General features: G+C 34.1%; 2 protein-coding genes across 5 annotated transcripts; one reads left to right on the top strand and one right to left on the bottom strand.

Moving 5' to 3' along the window:
• Positions 1 to 211: 211 nt before the first annotated feature.
• On the bottom strand, positions 212 to 6376 carry LOC149475993 (uncharacterized). Of its 4 annotated transcripts, XR_016317989.1 has the most exons (7): positions 2080 to 6376; positions 1651 to 1749; positions 1466 to 1570; positions 1282 to 1377; positions 1138 to 1198; positions 545 to 653; positions 212 to 321 (listed from the first exon to the last, which is right to left on the bottom strand). XR_016317989.1 is itself a non-coding variant. In XM_089713088.1 (6 exons), exons 1-6 carry the CDS (start codon positions 2289 to 2291, stop codon positions 609 to 611), a joined length of 618 nt encoding a protein of 205 aa, XP_089569214.1. In that variant the 5' UTR covers positions 2292 to 6376; the 3' UTR covers positions 212 to 608. The 4 variants fall into 4 exon arrangements, 3 of the variants coding, with proteins under 3 accessions (XP_089569214.1, XP_089569216.1, XP_089569215.1); XM_089713088.1 differs by having other exon boundaries at positions 212 to 653; XM_089713090.1 differs by lacking the exon at positions 1138 to 1198.
• Positions 6377 to 7434: 1058 nt separating this feature from the next.
• Positions 7435 to 10726, top strand: LOC149475992 (uncharacterized). The gene is made up of 4 exons (XM_089713056.1): positions 7435 to 8549; positions 8731 to 8899; positions 9230 to 10030; positions 10375 to 10726. Exons 1-4 carry the CDS (start codon positions 8440 to 8442, stop codon positions 10642 to 10644), a joined length of 1350 nt encoding a protein of 449 aa, XP_089569182.1. The 5' UTR covers positions 7435 to 8439; the 3' UTR covers positions 10645 to 10726.
• The last annotated feature ends 6969 nt before the right edge of the window (positions 10727 to 17695 follow it).

The raw sequence follows: 17695 nt of genomic DNA, 5'->3' as shown, positions 1-17695 counted from the left end.
GACGAACAAGCCAACTACACAAAACTTAATAAAACTGTGTGCGTTCTACGGTACGGTGCGGTGGTTCCACATGGTTCTTTCAGTGGTAAAAAAGCATAAAAATGTGAAAAAAAAATTAACATTGCCTAATGTTAAATGTGTTCTTTGGGACTCACAAATTTTTCTAACGGAAAACTTAACTCTTAACTGACAATAAATAAGGCACTTTAGGTTTCTGATTTATTATTGTAAAAGAATTTATTACAAATTATTCAACAAATTTTATAGTTACACTTAAGAGCACCCAAAAGATTAACCCAATTTAAGCTGCACCGGAATTACCTGTAACAAAGAGCATCATCAAAATTTGATCTTGAAGATTGATTACCTTGTGTTCAAGAGAACAAACAAAATTTATTTACAATCTCTTTTATTGCCTAAATTCCACTATGATTTTGATCCTTCAGTAATTTGTCTAAGCACTCTTGATAAAAATTGATGGCCAGCTGTAAAACTTAGATCAGAATGATTAAAAAAAGCTTTAGAAACTGTTATAATAACTTACTGGGGTTGTGACAAGCGTTCGTGATATACGATACTCCATTTGTCTTTACCAATCTGCTCGATAGTTATAGAAGGATGTCCGGACTGAGACGGGCTCGATTAGAGGTGGGCTGGAACAGGTAAAATTAGAAACCTGTTTCACCAGTTCCAGTTCCAAGGAAATAACAGTTTCAAAATCCTGTTCCAAAATAACAGCCTGTTCCATTGGAACCAAAGACTCTTTAATTGCAACAGATTTTTAATATAGTAGCTAGTTTCATTCAGTACAATAACAGTGACATGCAGAGAACAGATGCTATCTCTTTCTATTACAATAAGTCAGAGGAGAAAAGAGCTTGTTCCAGAGAACAGATGCTATCTCTTTCTATTACAATAAGTCAGAGGAGATAAGAGCATGTTTCATACTGTTCCGGGTCAGTTTCGTTAGTATCTCTTTCTAACAAAGTTCCTTACGTGCTTACGATAGATAGAGACACGATAGAGAGAGCTTATGTTACGGCTGACTGTTGTAGGTTGTTTGTGGAACAGGCGAAACAGGCAGGAACTGTTTTTTCGGTATTGAGATACCTGTTACATGTTGTTACTTTGAAATACCTGTTTTTTTAAACTGTTTCGATAAATACGTCTCACTCCTAGGCTCGATATTTTTTGTAGTCTGAAAATCAAAAGGAAGTATTACAAAGTGATAGGTCGTTAAGAAAAGACCCCTTTGGAAATATAAATTAAGTTTGTACTTACAGTACGTCGTTATACGATTTATTGTTGGTTATGTAGATTGTTCGAAGAGCATAGTCGTACTTTTCGGGACCTGTGACGCCTTTTAGCTCCAAAACCCTGTAAAATAATTTTAAATAAATAAATTAAATGATCATAAATTGCACACGGAAAATCTGGATAGTTAGGTTGTAGGCAAAGTACTTACTGCTCGAGGCTTGGTGCAGCAATCAACACTACGTGGCGGTCAGACTTCGGCACAAGCATTCGCGAAATCGGATGATCTTGTCTCACTTTCATCTTGATAATTTCTCTAAAAGTGAAAAGCAAGTCAATTTAACGGCAATTGGGGATAATAATTTTGGTTTATTGTAATAATTTAAAAGTACTTACAACCACTGCGATCCTGTGGGAGCCAAGAGGTTAGGTGCAGGCATCATTATCTCAGTTTCTACCGGTATAATCAAATCAACTCGGCCAGTATCTTCATGGCTGATAACAGAGAGAAGAAAAATAAAATCTCAATACATAATTAAGAAATTACCTTGTATCTTGTGAACTATTGACATTTTTAAAGATATAAACTCATCCCGATGTTACACTCATCAAGACCTTTCATTTGAGTACCCACATCAATTTTCATTTTTCATATATTTATATATATTATAATATATATGTACATATGAAAAATATATCAAAATGCATGTGGGTACTCAAATGAAAGCTCTTGATGATTGCAACATCGGGATGAGCTTATATCTTTAAAATATATATTATATTTAATATATCAAAAATGCATGTGGGTATTTGTGCAATACTTACATTTCTTCTATCTTTTTGAAAATATATCCAGCTCCGTTTTCATTATCAATAACCAAAGCCGACACGTCTGAAACGGTGAGGCTGATTTTCACACCTGATCGATGATAGCTAATCACTTGTCTCGCTATTTTTAAAATCAAGTTCCCTGCAGTGTCCAGAGGCCATTCTTTCGGCACCAGAATTTTCGAAGTCAAGTTTCGGTATTCGCTCATATTTGCTGATTTTTAAAAACTTTCTTATAAGTAGAATAATTAACCACCCCAATGCTGGAGATGAGCTGACTGAATGAATTCGGATGAGCGACTGAAGTCCCGACAATTATTTTGACAAACTGCTCTTCCAGTTATCAGAGACGACCCGATAACGTGTCACGTCCATGCGCCGATAATAATAAAACTAAGCGATCATTTATAATAAATACTCGAAGTAATTAAAGATGTTTATGTTTCATTGTTGTTATCTGCTGGAAGACATAAAGATAATGGTGACCTGTGACCGTATTTGAAATTGGGAAAACCCAAATGACGTCATCGCGAAACAAACAACCTATGCACGGGAATAATATTAGGGTATCTCGTTGACAGCTTTATGGTTTGTTAAGTTATTAATTAATTAAGGCAAATGCCCGATAATGGATCTAATTTTCATTACAACCGCTGTCGAAGCCAATATACCATGATACTAATGTCACCTTTTAGGAATTCACGCGACCTTTACCCGAAATACGAACTTTGATTACGTAGAAAATGGAGACTAGTGAGAACTATTTAGGAATTGACGTTATTGATACGCTCGCGTTTCTACAAATTCTTAGAATCTAATTGCGTAGGATCCGTATGAGTTTCATTATGATCATCCGGCAGTTCTCCAACCATTGTGTGTACTGTTTGCCGCTTTAGGTATAATCTGGTTTAGCCCTTAATCTGGCAAGAGAAAAAAATCATGAAATTTTATTTTTTTATATATTTTTGTCATCTTTAGATTTTCCTAAAACCAGGAAAAATAATCAAAAAAATCTAGTATATCACGATTTTGAGAAAATGCATGTCCAGTATACAGGACATTGCCCGGTTCTCCATAAAGTAACTGTAAATTTCGATGTCCAGTATATTGGACATTGCCGAATTAAGGAATCGTTCGAGAATTTTCATAAAAGCGTTATTTATGCAATTATGAAATAAACAAAAATAAAATGCATGTGTATAAAGAAAATATTTATTGTTGTACAATTTTAAAATTTAAAATGACATTATTGTTACTTATTTGGCTTCTATAAAATTGTACAAAACATAAAAAGTAATTATTCTCATAATATCTAAATAAAAACTTATAATATCTAATCAGTCAAACTTTTCTAAAAAAATTAATAATTTCACTTACTTGCTATGGTAATCATAAAAACAATTTCTCTTACGTACTAAACACAACCTTTGATTGCACTTAGCGCAATATACTTCAGTCTTATATTTGGTGCAGTATTTACAGCGACCATAGGATTCTCCAAAGCGCGGCCAATGCCCTACGCCGTCAAAACGGACGCTATCATCAGTTCTACTGTTCATATATTTTCTTATAGATAATCTAGATCTCCCTTTATTTTGCAGCTCTCTGGCTAATTGACAGCGAAACAACTTTAACGGCATATGCCTTACTGCCCGCCGATTACAATTTCTTCGGTATAATAACCAAGCGTTATTAATTATACAAATGTCAATCATTTGAGCAAAAATGGCAGTGTACCAGCGTCGACTTTTGTAAGTAGTCCGGTATAGTGCTATGAGCATGTCGGCAAGATCAACGCCCCCCATGTGGTTATTGTAATGTTTTATGAGCTCAGGACAGTCCACGTCAACGCGAGCCTTCACTTCCTTACTATAGCGTTTTATCTTTCCCACTGGGTAGGCATCGGCATAGGTACTGATTAAAGTGACTACCTTATTGTCGAACCATTTGACCACTGCGAGCTTATTACTATTGTCTACTAGTTGGCAATAAGATCCTCTACCTTTTTTCTTCAAGGTTTTGTCGTCCACGAGTAGTTTGTCACATCCCTTAAGCCTTGGCGTATGGTCCCAAGACTGAAAATGCCGTAATTTTCTCTGAGATGTTTCGCCAAATCTAATGTAGAAAAATAATTATCAAAATATACCACACATGCGCGCGTCTGTATGGTTTTGCAAAGGGCGACTACTACTTTGGCTCCTAAGGTTAAGGTGTCTTCGTCTTGAGAAAACTGAATATTGTTAAATGTATCTTCACCCCCATATAGCAGGAAGTCGTAAACAATACCCGACATACCTGCCCGGACAAAATTTTTGAAACCCCACTTATTGGGTTTCATGGGGTTATATTGTCTTCTATTTCCCGCCTTTGTCCCTTTATACGGTATTGTCATTTCGTCTATGCTATACCTCTACCGTTATTTTTGAACTATAAATAAATGGAATTTTGCTTTATTAAATAGTGAATTTTGTTAAATTCCACTCTATTTTCTTTAATATTTCGTTTTTCGTTTTTAAAGATATAAGCTCTATATAATATAATTTTTAAATAATTTATAAATTATTATTACAATTTCAAAGTCGCATACATTTTGTTACTTCTGTTACATATGAATATGATTAAAAAATACCTTTGTAAAGGTAAAGGTAAATAAATTATCTACTTTAATAAAATAGAATTTTTATTTAACAACATTGCTGAACCACAAGTGCATAAAATTTACATTAGGTCATTTTACAAGAGATAATTATTACACAGCTCTTAATGCGCAACCAAAAGCTCCGGGTTCGATTCCCGGCTCGGGCTGTCCGAATAATTTTTTCTGTTTTCTGCGTTAAAGTTAATCAAGATGACTACTAAGCCCTTATTTACCTAAATATAGTTACTATCAATAAAAAAAATAATCTTAGGTATAGTTATTAAACTTTTTTTTTGTCTCAGTCAGAAAAATATAATTCAACATAGTAGAGTAAAACTGCATAACAAAAAATATAATGATTGACATCAGACAGGCAGTTGTATCTTTGCTTCCTAAGGTTCTTAACAATTGAATAAAGGTCAAATGTACCTGTTTTAACAAAACTATACAACGCAATATCAACGCACAAAATGTGATAGCTCTCCCGAGCCCACTGTTGCAGTGAACCACTATCGGACTGTTAGAATGCATTCGGCAGCCATTATCCGATTTTCGAGTGACCAGCCATCGATCATATATCTTTATCATCAGTACGAAGTAAAGAAAGTCTGCCTCTTCTGGAAAAGTATCATCCTCTTGCCATTTTTCATACAAAAAGTGAGTGAGTCTCAATTGACCTCCATCCTTGTGTGTCACATCAATACTTGTGATTAGGAAATTCTTAAGGGCCGAACTAACTTCGATCGTTTTCACCATCAGACTGCCAATTTCGAGAGTTGTTCCTTCAACTGGGCTCCAGTAGCGGTAGCACTGGCTCCTTCCGTTTTCAACAGGCTTGCACAGCATGACGACGAGCTGACATTTTTGTTCCCATATCATCTTCCACCAGTCTGACATAGTCTCTTCTAGCGGCGCCTGACTCACTATGTACTTCTTAGGATGCTTGAAACCATCCACGTGACTTGCATTGATGTAGTCTCCATAGTTTTCTTCACTTTGTAGAACCACTCGGCTGTGATCAAAGCACGGCGCATCTGGATTCCTATTTTTCTTAAAGTTTTCATCAGACATACAAACATTGAACGTTCCTTGTGTTTTCTTATTCAGTATTTTGTGGTGCTCTTCAAAAAGATGCTTAAGAACATCCGGCTTGTTGAGCAATTTAACCAGATTGTTGGAATTTAGTGATTTATTTTATTTTTCATTTGTCAACAATAAGTAAAAACTTTCTTTTGTAACTAATTACTATTGAACTATTCTGATGTAATGTATCGGGAAGGCACAGACTCCTGAAACACAGCGAAAGCTATATTGGGAGTCTGGGGTCTATATTATGATGTAAGGAACCTTGTTCAATAAATGATTTTTATTTTTTTATTTTTTTTTATTTAGAATTTCCACCCCCATTTGAGTTACAGATAGTGTCTGCTTTCTTCAAGTGCTGCTCACTCAGCAGGATAACTGCATCGACGTATGACCCAAGGACAACTAATAGGTTACTATTCAGAACCGATACTTATAGCGGGATTATTTTTCCTTCTAACTTGACGCACATGTGATAAGCAATTTAGGTAGAATTATTGTTACAATTTGAATAACAAGGACTGTAACTAAACCACACAATAAGTTATTTTAGTCTGACGTCGAGGAAAACCACCAACTAGTACTAGAGTTATTGTGATGTTGAATGGCGCCGATGCACCTGCAGTGCCCTCTGTAAGTGACTATAACCAATTGAAAGGATTTACAGTCACCGTAACAAGTATCGCTTTGCAGAATGATTACGTTGAAATGGTTATGAATGTATTTAATATCAAAACCATGCGATCAAGAACTGTTAATTTCTTGAAATACCTGAGCTGGCCAAAAGATGGTATTACTGACATACTGACGCTTATCACTTTTATGGTAGTAGTGAATGAAAGGCACCAGTATTACATCAAACCCGGCTTGATGAGTCCACCGGGTACAATAGTTGTCTATAGTACCACTGGCACCGGAAGAGCTCCAACGTTTTGTGCCGCGGATATCTGTATGTTTCAATTAGTAAACTCAGCAATTGTATCGATACCATCAGTTGTGTTTGGTATTAGACACCAGAGGCGATCAAGCATCGAGTTTTTAGAGTTTAGACCATTATTTTTTTATCAATAACTTGATAGTTTATTTTCTAGCAACTGTTCCACCGAATTCTGAGTTATACTTCCGATTTCTCCGTTATGACTTATAAGTAAATGATAAGTAGACTTATAATGTAAGTAAATGATTAAAGTAACTGATAATGTTAATCGATGTTTTATTTATACAAACTTCACCACACTTCATGCTTTTTTTTCCTTAGTGATTAATAAACTATCAATAATTATTAGTAATCTTATAGAGGCAACCCCTTCATTTATGAATAGAGAGGGGAAAGTTTGTGATATATGTTGGCGAATTAAAGGTTTGTTAGAGGAAAATTAGCTTATGCAGGAAAAACACACGTGGTATCATCAGTTTACTGAAAAAATAAAATATTAAGAATCTGGTGGCGTGTAGGTTAAATTTTCTGTCATGGCAAAGATTGTCACACTGTACTAAGGATAGTAATTAAAGTAAATTCATTTTTTTACAGTCAATAATGCATCTGCGCTTTTTATTTAGCATAACATTCGAAGGTACGTTATGTTTCAATAAAGTTATGTAAGTATTATTAAAATCAGTCTGCTTAGTTGCGCAAATTAACCTCACACGAGTGCGCACACTTACCCTTAGTACGGGAAAAGTGTGTGCATTTACAATCATTCGAATTAATCCGTTTTTTTTCCAAAGTGTTAAGGTTTTGAACTTTATTTATTAATTTAATTATTGCCTACATACATATTCTATCAGAGATACATTTTTATTTTCTTTTCATGCTTATCGTTTAATTTTGACACTCGTTTAAATGCTTAAGTAAGCACACTTGTAAGAAAAATCAGTCCCTGCATATTATAATAATTTTAAACAAAATGAGGAAAATAGTTTTGCTACCATTACCTTTGTTATAAACGCATTTATTCTGTCTAACAATACATTGATATGAAAAGGAAAAACGTTTTTGTCGTGAATCGTAAATGTCAATTACAATCGTCACCATATATTTTTGCAGAACAGCGATCGTTAATGTCTGACTTTGATGATGATTTTATAGCAGCCCCCGTCAACTTCAATGGGAACTTTTAGATACCTACGGGGTATTAATTTTAGGGTGTCCACCTGCAAGTAACAATATCCTCTACTATTATAGTAGGTCAATTCTACAAAATAATGTCAAAAATTTATTACAAAATATTTTGCCTTTTGTACATTGATGATTGAGTAAAGAACTTTCAAAATGATTTAAAATAATGTAGAATTCTCAAAGTAAAAAAATTATATGAAGGAATTCCTATATTATATAGTAGTTTCAGTTGTATAATGTGGTAACACTGGTGTGGTTTGCTGTCAAAATAAAGCGTCATGAAAATGGCGTCTGTTTGTGTCTGCGCATCATATTTCTTTCTACTTCTTCGTTTTCTGATAGCGTTTATCAATATTGTTATTCGTTTGTGCAGTGAGATAAGTGACTCTTTGTCGTCAGACGAAACATCGAGTTGAGCTTCTGTTCCTCGAAACCTTTAAAACTGTGTTATATTGTATGAGATGTTGACTCCATTATTTGTGCTGTTTTGTTAGAAAGTAACTCTTTTAGTTCAATTATGGCTGAAAAAGAAAACAGAAGGAAGTGCTTTAAATGCGGAGCTTCACCTGCTGAAGATGATGTTAAATTGTACCGATTTTCTAAGCCCGGTACAAGGAATTTGCTTCGGTATGTTTAAGGCTTCCCTACCATTTGCGTCAAAAATAACATTTGATTAGTTCATAATTATGTACAAATGAAATTTAATAAATTATTTTGATTTGATTTTTTCAATTCAATACTAACAAACAAAAAAGCTAATCTAATCTTGGCTATTTTTATTTAACCAAAATGCATGATTTTATTACAGGTGTGAATTGTGGGCAAAGTACATGTTTCCTGAGGGAGACTACAGCTCTATACAATTTCAAAGGAAATTATATAATGAGCACAGAGTTTTGTGTGAGAGACACTTTAAACCTGAGGACATTTCAAATGATTCCAGGAAGAGATTAGCACATAATGCTGTGCCTTGTGATGTAAGTATAACATTACCTAATTATTTCATGGTTGCAATCGGTGTAGTAGAAGTAACTAATAATTGTCCTGGGTGGGAATCAAACCCACAAACAGCTTAGCAGTCAAGATCTCTAACCACTTGACCAACAGGCCAGTCGATAAAAGGTTCTCTTCTAGACAAACTCTGTGGTTCACATTTTGTCTGTTTCTTTTTTTAGTTAGCCAATCTTCTAGTAAAACGTAATTTATCAAAGAAAAATATCATGCTCTAGTTAAACTAAATAGTCTTCTATCCATGAGCTGACTGAAGCTGATGCTCATACTAATATTATTAAATTTTTCACTTTCAGGTTGAGCATGCTTTGGCTCCATCTTATTCTAATGAACCATCAAGACCAACTGAACGCATTCCCCTTTCAAATATTGATGTCAACATGGAACCCGGTACCTCAGGTACTTGCCAGAGTCAACTGCCAAAAAAAGGGAAAATGACTGAACAAGAGGCAATTTTATACAAAAAATGTACCAAGTTCATGAGCAGAATTTGCACATTGCAAAATACAATAAAAAGATTAAAAGCCAATTCTGTATTAAAAGTTCTTGCAGAAGATAAGGCTGTGGAGAAATTATCCAAGAATATAACGCCTGCATTTTCACTGCTCCTGCAGGGGCAAATAAGAAATTCAAAAAGAAAATTAACAGGAAAGAGGTGGTCCAAAGAGGAAAAAATTATAGCCTTAAGAATTTACAAAAGATCACCAACCTGTTACCGCTTACTGCGAAGGCTATTTTGTTTACCATCGGCAAGTACTTTAAAGAATCTGCTTAACAAAGTTTTAATGGATGTTGGATGCAATACGTCAGTGCTTGAAGTCTTAAAGAAATTTGTAAAAACCCAACATCCCCAAGACAATGAGTATGTTTTGATGTTTGACGAAATGTCATTAAAAAAGCACCTGCAATATAATCAGAAGGATGACATGATAGAAGGTTTCCAAGATCATGGGACACAAGGAAGATCAGAACAATTAGCTGGATATGCTTTGGTTTTCATGATCAGTGGGATCCGGAAACGAGTGAAGCAGCCGGTAGCACATTACTTTTCAAGTGGATTCAGTACAGCAGATAGACTTGCTGTTCTCATCAAGGAGGTAAATATATGATTTTTTTTTTTTTTTTTGAAACAACAAAAAAATAAGGCTTTCAGTTCGACTGTATGGTCCTTTTTTACCCTACTACAGCGAAACAAAAAGGAGGGTTATGATTTTGACCTGTATGCATGAATGAGGGTATGGATGTTGATCTCTTCCCTCATAATTTGTATTTTTGTGCCAATTTTGAACTGATTGTCATTATTTATAAAATTATTCATAAATAATTTTATTTGCTCTTAGTTAGACATGCTATAAGTAATAAATGTGCAATTACTGTTTACATACGTTTATGTTTATAATGACCATATTCTCACACTTTACTATGTTCTTGTATATTTCAGGTTCTGCATCAATGCTTTGAAGCAGGAATAAATATAGCTGCAACTGTTTGCGATATGGATGGAGTAAATAGGAGGGCCCTATATATATTGGGTGCAACAAAAGAGCACCCATACATATCGTTTGAAAAAAGAGATGTAGTCACATTTTATGACACTCCTCATCTATTAAAATGTTTTAGAAATTTGTTTTTAAAATATGATCTGGAATGTACCACAAATATTCATTGCGGTGACAAAATAGGCAGAGGTAAGAAATCATTTAATAGCTAATTTTAGTTTTAGTACTAGATGGGAAACATCAACATTTTAAAATATTTGTCAAAATGTTAAATTAATAGTATGAAAGATAGACTTCATTCACATTGTAAATATGTCAGACTTGTGAAAAAAAAGATGTAGGTGTCTAATTAACATTTTATTATTGAAAATAAATTATATATAAAGGGGGAAGGTGACTTACTGAGTGAGATATACAGATATCAACGCACAGCCCAAACTGCTAAACCTATAAGCCTGAAATTTTGTATGTAAGTTCTTTACGTAACGTAAGTGAGCACTATTTATTCACAGTTTAATGTTATTTTACAGGAACATTAACTACAGAAGCTGCAGTTACGGCTAATGTTGTTGCAGACATGGACAAATTATTTGATTCGCTAAACAGTGATTCTGCTGACTTAAGAAGAGGGAAGCCACATGCTACCAATTTAACAGCAACAAGTCTATACATAACATTTTTTTCAAAAATGAAAGAATTTTTCAACACTCTGAAATTCATTGGGATCCATAGAAAGCCTCCATCCCAAGAAGGGTGGGTTTGGAACTTAAATGCAATGGAGAGATTGTGGCGAAACCTCCAACAAAAATGGAGCATCCGTAGTTTAGCCACTAGAAGGATTCAACAAGATCCCCTTGAGAACCTTTTTGGTGTTATTCGTGGAAATTGTGGATCTAACACTATTCCCACAAGTGGACAGTTTGTGGCTGGCTTAAAAACTGCCATTTAGAGAAACCTATCCCACATAGGCACAACTGGTAACTGTGAACTGGACAATAATGTCATTATTGATAATTTTCAAACATTATTGTCCCAGCAGAAAACACAGCCCACAGAAAGTGAAACCAAGTCTGATTCGGCAGTATTTTCATTAAGTTCTTCTTCAGATCTTTTACCATTTGAAATCGAAGAAGCACTCAATGAAAATACTGCTGAAATACAAGCTTGTGCTTACGTCTGTGGGTTTTTGTTAAAACAGTTGCCAATTAATGATTGCGAAACATGTTCAGAGACATTTGTTGCTCAAACAGTGCAAAGAAGTCACATATTCATTGATTTTAAAGAATATAATGATTTAAAAAAAAGCCTTAATTATGCTACTAATGAATTAATAGCTTGTGTGGAATTTTGTGCCACAGTAGTGAACAACTTTTTAAAGGAAAAGGCTCATATAACATTTTTAAAACAAACTGTAATTGAAAATGTAAAAAACTCCGCTAATTTTGATTTTATAACATGTGCAAATCACAAAGAAGAAAATGTAAATATAATTGTTAAATCAGTATTTGTGATTTGCACAAAAAGATTTTGTACAATCAAAAATAGAGCCTTTGCTGAAGAAGCTTCTGCGACAAAGTTGCAAAAAAAAATGGATGTAATATTACACAAGTAGTTTAAGTTTGTTGGTATTTATGTCAATGTCTTAGAGCGTATACGCATTATGCGGGTAGCCGCATTGCGGGTAGCCGTCCGGCTGACCGCAATCACAATTATGTACGTAATATTCATTTCTATGCGCACTGTGCGGTCTGCGGTAGCCGCATCGCAGTGCGCATAGAAATGAATATTACGTACATAATTGTGATTGCGGTCAGCCGGATGGCTACCCGCAATGCGGCTACCCGCATAGTGCGTATACGCTCTTAGATTAATCTCTTATTATTGTAATATAACATGTAAAAAATGTACTTACTGTTTTATTTTTCATCCACGTGCATTTTCACTTGCAAGAAACCTCAGTATTATGTTTCTGAAGTCTACTGAGTTTTCATGCAAGTGAAAATGCCAATCTCAAACATTATTTTATTTTTAGATTCATAAACTGCGGTTAAAATTTTCGCGCGCTCACACGTGTTGACTTGGTAATAAACTAGATGGCAGGATTGATTTTGCGTTGTATGTAGTTGTTGTTCTTTCCGCTAGGAGTAATTGTATTCTATGCACCCAGAGAGAGAGCCAGTGGCCGAATCAGAAGCGACGGTTTCACAAAGTGAATTATAAAGACAATTTTGAAGATTGGTTAATAGAATATTTATGGCGTACTGACACTCGAAAAACTCATTTAGACATCTTTGAAGAGTTGATAGAAGCAATTAAATATGTTTATGAAATTTTTTTTTTGTTTTTTTTTTAATTACTTGCTTCCCTAAACAATAAATAATACCCTATTATGTAAACTTAGCAATAAATAATACCTTTTATTTATCCCTCCTCCCTTTATTTTGTCAAATAATAATTGTTTTAATATAAAATAAAGGGGGAGGGGCCACCCGGTCCCCCCACAGGAGGGGGGGTTACGAGTTCCCCCCTACCTGAAAAATGTGTCTGTGTAAAAGACATTTAAATTTTTCATACAAATCAGAAGCTCTGAAAAAAAAGAAAGTTATTGAAGATGACAATTCTAGCACAATAATTCGTGAAACTGTGTGTGACGACCTTTCTAAAAATTGTATGTATAGTGAATGTGCAGAATGTCAGAACAAAAAAGTAAATTATAACGAGGAGAACATAACTGGCACTATTGAATACAGTGAATGGATTAGGAAGAAGGTGGCTGGGCAGCCAACATTGAGTAAATGTTTGCATGATGTTACAAATGCATTTAACACCCAAGAAATACTTCACATAACATGTCCCAGCCAACATTGAATAAATGTTTGCATGATGTTACAAATGCATTTAACACCCAAGAAATACTTCACATAACATGTCCCAGCCAACATTGAATAAATGTTTGCATGATGTTACAAATGCATTTAACACCCAAGAAATACTTCATATTATGCATATCAAGTTCCCTATGACTCGAAGAGAATAAGAAATCATAATAGCAGAGTAAGTTTAAACATTTATGTTTTATATATTGTAATAATAATACATTATATCAAGATTATTTATTAAATGTTATATTTTTACAGCTTTAGTGAATAATTTGGTTTTCCTTGTCTGCATTGATGGAACCCATATTGCGATAATCAGACCCACTGATCATGTATAAACATCTCTTAATAGGAAACATTTTCATTCATGGAATGTATATAAAGCAAAATTACTATCTAATATCTAATAGATACGTGTAATATCCAAGACAAAATCTAAAAAATAATATATATGTCAAACTTGATGATATTTTCGAGGGTTCTTCTCACAGATCAAAAATATAAAATCTTAAAAATGACACGATAGAAAAAAATCACCTTTTTCTTTCTTTTTACTGACTACATAAAAATACACAACATTATTTATTTTATTTTTCAATAATAATTTTATTATCCAAAATAATGGTTACCTATCTTAATCTCGAATTTTAATATTCCGAATATCATAATCCAGAAAACGTTTGGACATTTTTTCATAACCCCGAATTTTAAAATTTCGAAGTTTTGTTTGCCATATAATCGCAACTCCGAATTTCATTTGCCCATTTCTTTATTTGTACGACGTTTTACAATCCAGACGAATGAATTCCAGACATACGAAATCTAAATGCACAAAATCCAGATGACCGTAATCCATATGCACGAAAGCCAGATTTTTAAAACACAAATTTTTGAAATACAGTTAATTGATATCCAGACAAACAATGTCCAGATTTTTGAAATTCCAATAAACGATATCCAGCAAAACGTAATCCTTCCAGGGGGACGCAGCACGAACCTAATCTAACCTTCTGAATAGATTTTAACACTTTAACCTTTCTGTAATGGGCAAGTAAAACAATAGCGAGTCGGTTCTGGCACTCGCCGGCCGCTGCCGCGGCACGCTCGCTTCGCTCGCTCGGCTCGTGCATGGGGGGTCACAGTTCAAACCTAACCTAACCTACTGAGTCGAATTTGACACTTAAACCTTTCTGTAATGGGCAAGTAAAACAATAGCGAGTCGGTTCTGGCACTCGCCGGCCGCTGCCGCGGCACGCTCGCTTCGCTCGCTCGGCTCGTGCATGGGGGGTCACAGTTCAAACCTAACCTAACCTACTGAGTCGAATTTGATACTTAAACCTTTCTGTAATAGGCAAGTAAAACAATAGCGAGTCAGTTCTAGCTTGGGGGTCGTAGTTCAAACCTAACCTACTGAGTCGACTTTGACACTAAAACCGGTCTGTAATGGACAAGTAAAACAATAAATTTACTTACTGACAATGTTCATTTTCAGTCGATAGTAATAGTATCATCACGATTGTATGGAAATCAAATAAAAAGATAATGAAAATCTGGCAATAGTTTATCTGTTATACGATTATATGGGAACCAAATAAAAAGATTATGAAAATTTGGCAATAGTTTATTTGGAAAATGGTACGATGGGAAACAAAAAAAAGTATTCTGAGAATCTGGTATATTGAGATCTGGATTATGAGAATACGGGAAACAAAAAAATACTTTTTAAAAATCTGGTTTTGGTGCATCTGGAAATTGATTCATCTGGGAAATTAAAAAAGGAATTTTAAAAATTTGTCATTCATTACATCTGTTTTTTAAAAGTTCTAACAACCGTTTTCGGGGTTTTAAGATTCGGGTAATAGAAATTCGAGTTTTTAATAGGTTACCCAAAATAATACGATACATACAATATAAGAACCCTTGCTCCCACACTAGGATCCCCTGTGTCGTGGGTACAAGTTTCTACCAGTTGTGTAAAAATTTGGCAAAAAAAAAACAAATTTTTAATAATTATACAGTATATGTATAATATTTAGCATATAGTTCAGAATTACTCAAAGTTACTCATATACACAATAATAATGAGAACTGTAAATTGTTCCTGATAAAATATGAATCAGTAACATATCACCTTAATCAATGCATGTGTTCAAGTATGATTTAAATGTTGGTGATAAATGATATACTATTATTTTGTATACGTCATGTGTTCGCTTACCACCAAGCATGGGGATTAGTTAACTGTTTTCACGACCCTCAACAGTGAGGAATAAGCTAAGAAGAAATAACAAGCCATATATATTTTTGTTTAGTATAACATCATATAGACATTTTAGCTGAACAACAGGGAAAGTAAATTAAGTTTTGGACACTGAACAAAATGAAATTATTCACAAACCTTCTAAATTAGATATATTCCAATCCAATCTTTACTATATATAAGAAAAAACTTAGTAAATAACTCAGCTTAATAATATTAATATATATAATATATAATAATATTATAAAGCTGAGTTTGTTTGTTTCAACACACTAATCCCAACAACTACTGGTCCGATTTGAAAAATTCTTTCAGTGTTAGATAGCCCATTAATTTAGGAAGGCTATAGGCTATATATCATCATGCTAAGACCAAAATGAACAAAGAAATGCGGGTAAAACCGCGTGACACAGCTACTATGAAATAAGAATAATAAATTGGATTGAATTTTGATGAACATGTACCGTTCAACTGTTAAATACCTTTAAATATGTTTTTATTCATCACAAGACTTGATATAAAGTTTTTCAATAATACTTTTTAGCGTTATGAAGACAAAATATCAACCAATATAAGAAAAGCACAAGTAAATCATATTAACTCTAAATTTGTTCTACGCTTATAGGGAATGGTAGTATTTTTATTCTATTTGGGGAAGGACTCCGTCAACGTAGAGTCACAACCACATCACAACTCACAACATTATTGTTAACATTCTCCCCTTATACAGGGTGTCCCAAAACTCAACGTCAAGCCAAAACGGGGCGACAGGATTGATTGTAACCATCATGAGAAAAATCTGAAAAAAAAATCTATCCCATGCAGTTTGAAAATTATGGGCATTTAAGAAAAACCTAAAAATTTGGTCAACCTGTAACTATTTTTCGGTTATTTTGGTTAATTTTTATTATTTTTGTTCATTTAAACTTTGGAACCGTAACCCTAAATAACATTTCTAGAATCACAGTCAAAAATAATGACACAATTGCCCCAAGTTCCTTGAATTGAAGACTATTTGTTAAACTATGAATTTAAAATTTTCCAAATTTGTCGACTTTGACAGCCCCTCCTTTAAAAAAAATGTACTAGAGTGTCTTGGCAAGTGCCATTAAAAGTTGGCGCATTTAATCAGGATTGTAAAATAGTACAATACTTGTTAGTTTCATACTAAAAAAAATGAATGAAAAAATAAAAACCTCAAGTAACCCGATTTTTGCTAACCCATTTTATTTAGTTAAAATGTTTTTCATTCGCACAAACTCTTTGTAGGTTCTTAGTTTTACGGCAAAATGATGAGAGAGATGGATAGTGGACATGTTTGCCATGAGTGAGCGAGACAGATAGTGACGCCGTTTCGTTCCGATCGTGTTTAGTGCAAGTAAGAGATTTCCTTGACCAGGAATATCCGGGAAGGTGGATTGGACGTTCAGGCACTATCTCGTGGCCAGCCCGTTCCCCAGATTTAAATCCCCTGGATTTTTTTATTGGGGCGTTCTCCAAGAAAAAGTTTATTCAAAGCCCATTGAGCGAGTAGCCGAGCTGCGTGAACGAATTTCTCAAGCTGCTGAGGACACCAACTCTCGAGGATATGCCCGGCTAATAAGTAAATCTTTTTTAAGAAGATGTAGGGCGTGTATTGAGGCTGATGGTAAACAATTTGAACATTTATTGTAATAAAAAATGTTATTTCCCTATCTGACTTTTATTTCAATAAACCTAAAGTAAACTAGGTCAAGATTTTTAATTATTTTTTTAATTTTACTTACTTTTGTTGACTTTGGTAAAAGTGGCGTCACTATCTGTCTCGCTCACTCATGGCAAACATGTCCACTATCCATCTCTCTTATCATTTTGCCGTAAAACTAAGAACCTACCAAGAGTTTGTGCGAATAAAAAACATTTTAACTGAATAAAATGGGTTAGCAAAAATCGGGTTACTTGAGGTTTTTATTTTTTCATTCATTTTTTTTAGTATGAAACTAACAAGTATTGTACTTTTTTACAATCCTGATTAAATGCGCCAACTTTTAATGGCACTTGCCAAGATACTCTAGTACATTTTTTTTAAAGGAGGGGCCGTCAAAGTCGACAAATTTTGAAAATTTTAAATTCATAGTTTAACAA

Source organism: Colias philodice, chromosome 29 (assembly GCF_061535455.1).
Source record: "Colias philodice isolate Cphi_HAF_F1 chromosome 29, ilColPhil1 Martin Lab GWU primary, whole genome shotgun sequence".
Lineage (NCBI taxonomy): Eukaryota > Metazoa > Arthropoda > Insecta > Lepidoptera > Pieridae > Colias > Colias philodice.
Note: the sequence above shows the minus strand (reverse complement) of the source record. Positions and strands in the feature narration are given on the sequence as shown.

Coding starts and splice junctions, on each gene's coding strand:
- LOC149475993 (XM_089713088.1), bottom strand. CDS start 2,291: ATGAGCGAATACCGAAACTTGACTTCGAAAATTCTGGTGCCGAAAGAA. Junction 1,571..1,650: donor CCCACAGGATCGCAGTGGTT/GTAAGTACTTTT, acceptor TTTCACTTTTAG/AGAAATTATCAAGATGAAAG. Junction 654..1,137: donor GAAACAGTTTAAAAAAACAG/GTATTTCAAAGT, acceptor TACCTGTTCCAG/CCCACCTCTAATCGAGCCCG.
- LOC149475992 (XM_089713056.1), top strand. CDS start 8,440: ATGGCTGAAAAAGAAAACAGAAGGAAGTGCTTTAAATGCGGAGCTTCA. Junction 8,550..8,730: donor GGTACAAGGAATTTGCTTCG/GTATGTTTAAGG, acceptor ATTTTATTACAG/GTGTGAATTGTGGGCAAAGT. Junction 10,031..10,374: donor TTGCTGTTCTCATCAAGGAG/GTAAATATATGA, acceptor TGTATATTTCAG/GTTCTGCATCAATGCTTTGA.